At 41.2% G+C, this 1,715-nt stretch overlaps 1 protein-coding gene across 1 annotated transcript; it reads left to right on the top strand.

Moving 5' to 3' along the window:
* The first annotated feature begins 652 nt into the window (after window positions 1-652).
* On the top strand, window positions 653-1,257 carry LOC111142789 (60S ribosomal protein L30-like). The gene is made up of 2 exons (XM_022496093.1): window positions 653-674; window positions 842-1,257. Exons 1-2 carry the CDS (start codon window positions 653-655, stop codon window positions 1,255-1,257), a joined length of 438 nt encoding a protein of 145 aa, XP_022351801.1.
* The last annotated feature ends 458 nt before the right edge of the window (window positions 1,258-1,715 follow it).

Below are 1,715 nucleotides of genomic sequence, written 5' to 3'. Positions count from 1 at the left end.
CTTTAGCCAGGAGAGGGCTAATGGATGGGATACATTCTAATTTGCTTAGGACAATCCCAGTTTACATCTGTTATCCTAGCATAATAATTGATGGTGCTGCCCCCTTGTATGCTTATAGGTGTCCAAATAAATTAGGGGTGCCCAGCTGGCTCAGTTGGTAGAGCATGCAACTCTTGATCTCAGGGTCTTGAGTTTAAGACCCATGTTGGGCATAGAGCTTAGTTTAAAGAAAAAAGAGTGTCCAAATAAATTATATGACCAGCCAACCAGAAGACCACACGAATTTGTGAAAATAGTGAGTTAAGGGCAAGAACATTTAGGACAAGAGCATAGCAAGAAATTAGAGTGATTTCAAGTTGCAGACAGTGAAGGAATGTACTGAACTGAATGAGATTTTTTATTTTATTTTATTTATTTGACAGAGAGAGAGAGAGAGAGAGAGATCACAAGGAGGCAGAGAGTCAGGCAGAGAGAGATGGGGAAGTAGGCTCCCCACTGAACAGAGAGCCCAATGTGGGGCTCAATCCCAGGACCCTGGGATCATGACCTGAGCCAAAGACAAAGGCATAACCCACTGAGCCACCCAGGCGCCCCTTGAATGAGATTTTATAAAGGGCTATGAAATGAATGAGCTAGCCGCTTCTGGATGAGCATGTCACAAAAACTGCTGATAGGTGGGCATTTTCATCCATATTTTACAGATAAACTAATTGAAGCTTAGATTAAATAGCCCACTCAGAAAGTTAGCTAAAATGTAGCTTAAAAAGTAGAACATAGCACCTTTTTCTTGCTCCCAGCCATCTTGGTGGCTGCTCTTGGTTGGGGTCTGCCCACACCTAAGGCAGGAAGACGGTGGTTGCAAAGAAGACAAAAAAGGTACTGGAGTCTCTTTACTCTGGGCTCCAACTCATTATGGAAAGTGGAAAGTATGTGCTTGGGTACAAGCAGACTCTGAAAATTATTAGACACAGCAAAGTGAAACTGATCGTCCTTGCCAACAACTGTCCCGCCTTGAGGAAATCTGAAATAGAGTACTATGCCATTTTGGCCAAAACTGGTGTCCATCAGTACAGTGGCAATACTACTGAATTGGGTTTAGAATGTGGGAAATACTGTGGGGTATGCACACTGGCTATCGTTGATCCAGGTGATCCTGATATTATTAGAAGCATGCCAGAACAGATTGGTGAAAAGCAAAATATGCAAAATTCATCTTTAATGAAACTGGCCAGAGCTTGTTTAAAAAAAAAAAAGTAAAACATAGCTAGAAAGCAGAACTAACAAACTATAAAAAAGTAATTGAAAAAAAAGCCAAAGGGGGAAATAACTGGAGGTCACGAGAGGTCCCTTCTCTGATAACTTGTAGGCATTTTGAGTGGGAAGGCAAAATAAGCATCAATATGATGACTTCCCCATAAAAGAAGGCAACCACTACTACCAACATTCTTCACTAAAACTTGCAAAGTTAGTGCTCACTAATTTTCTGGAGTCCTGAGCTTTGCTGAAAACCACCCCACCCTTTTTTTTTTTCCAAGAGAGAAGCAATTCCAGGAAGTAACATTAGTGAGATGAAAAACAGACACCTGTACCCTGGGACACAACTGACTTCAAAACCAGCTTGTAGGTAGAGAAAAATAAAATATTCAGGGGCAAAAGGAAGTTAATCTTGGCTAAAATGGATGTCAGAGAAGATATCATTGCAATGAAAGCCAAAG

This window comes from Enhydra lutris, unplaced genomic scaffold, assembly GCF_002288905.1.
Source record: "Enhydra lutris kenyoni isolate GAN:26980312 unplaced genomic scaffold, ASM228890v2 scaffoldscaffold9, whole genome shotgun sequence".
NCBI classification, from domain to species: Eukaryota; Metazoa; Chordata; class Mammalia; order Carnivora; family Mustelidae; genus Enhydra; species Enhydra lutris.
Note: the sequence above shows the minus strand (reverse complement) of the source record. Positions and strands in the feature narration are given on the sequence as shown.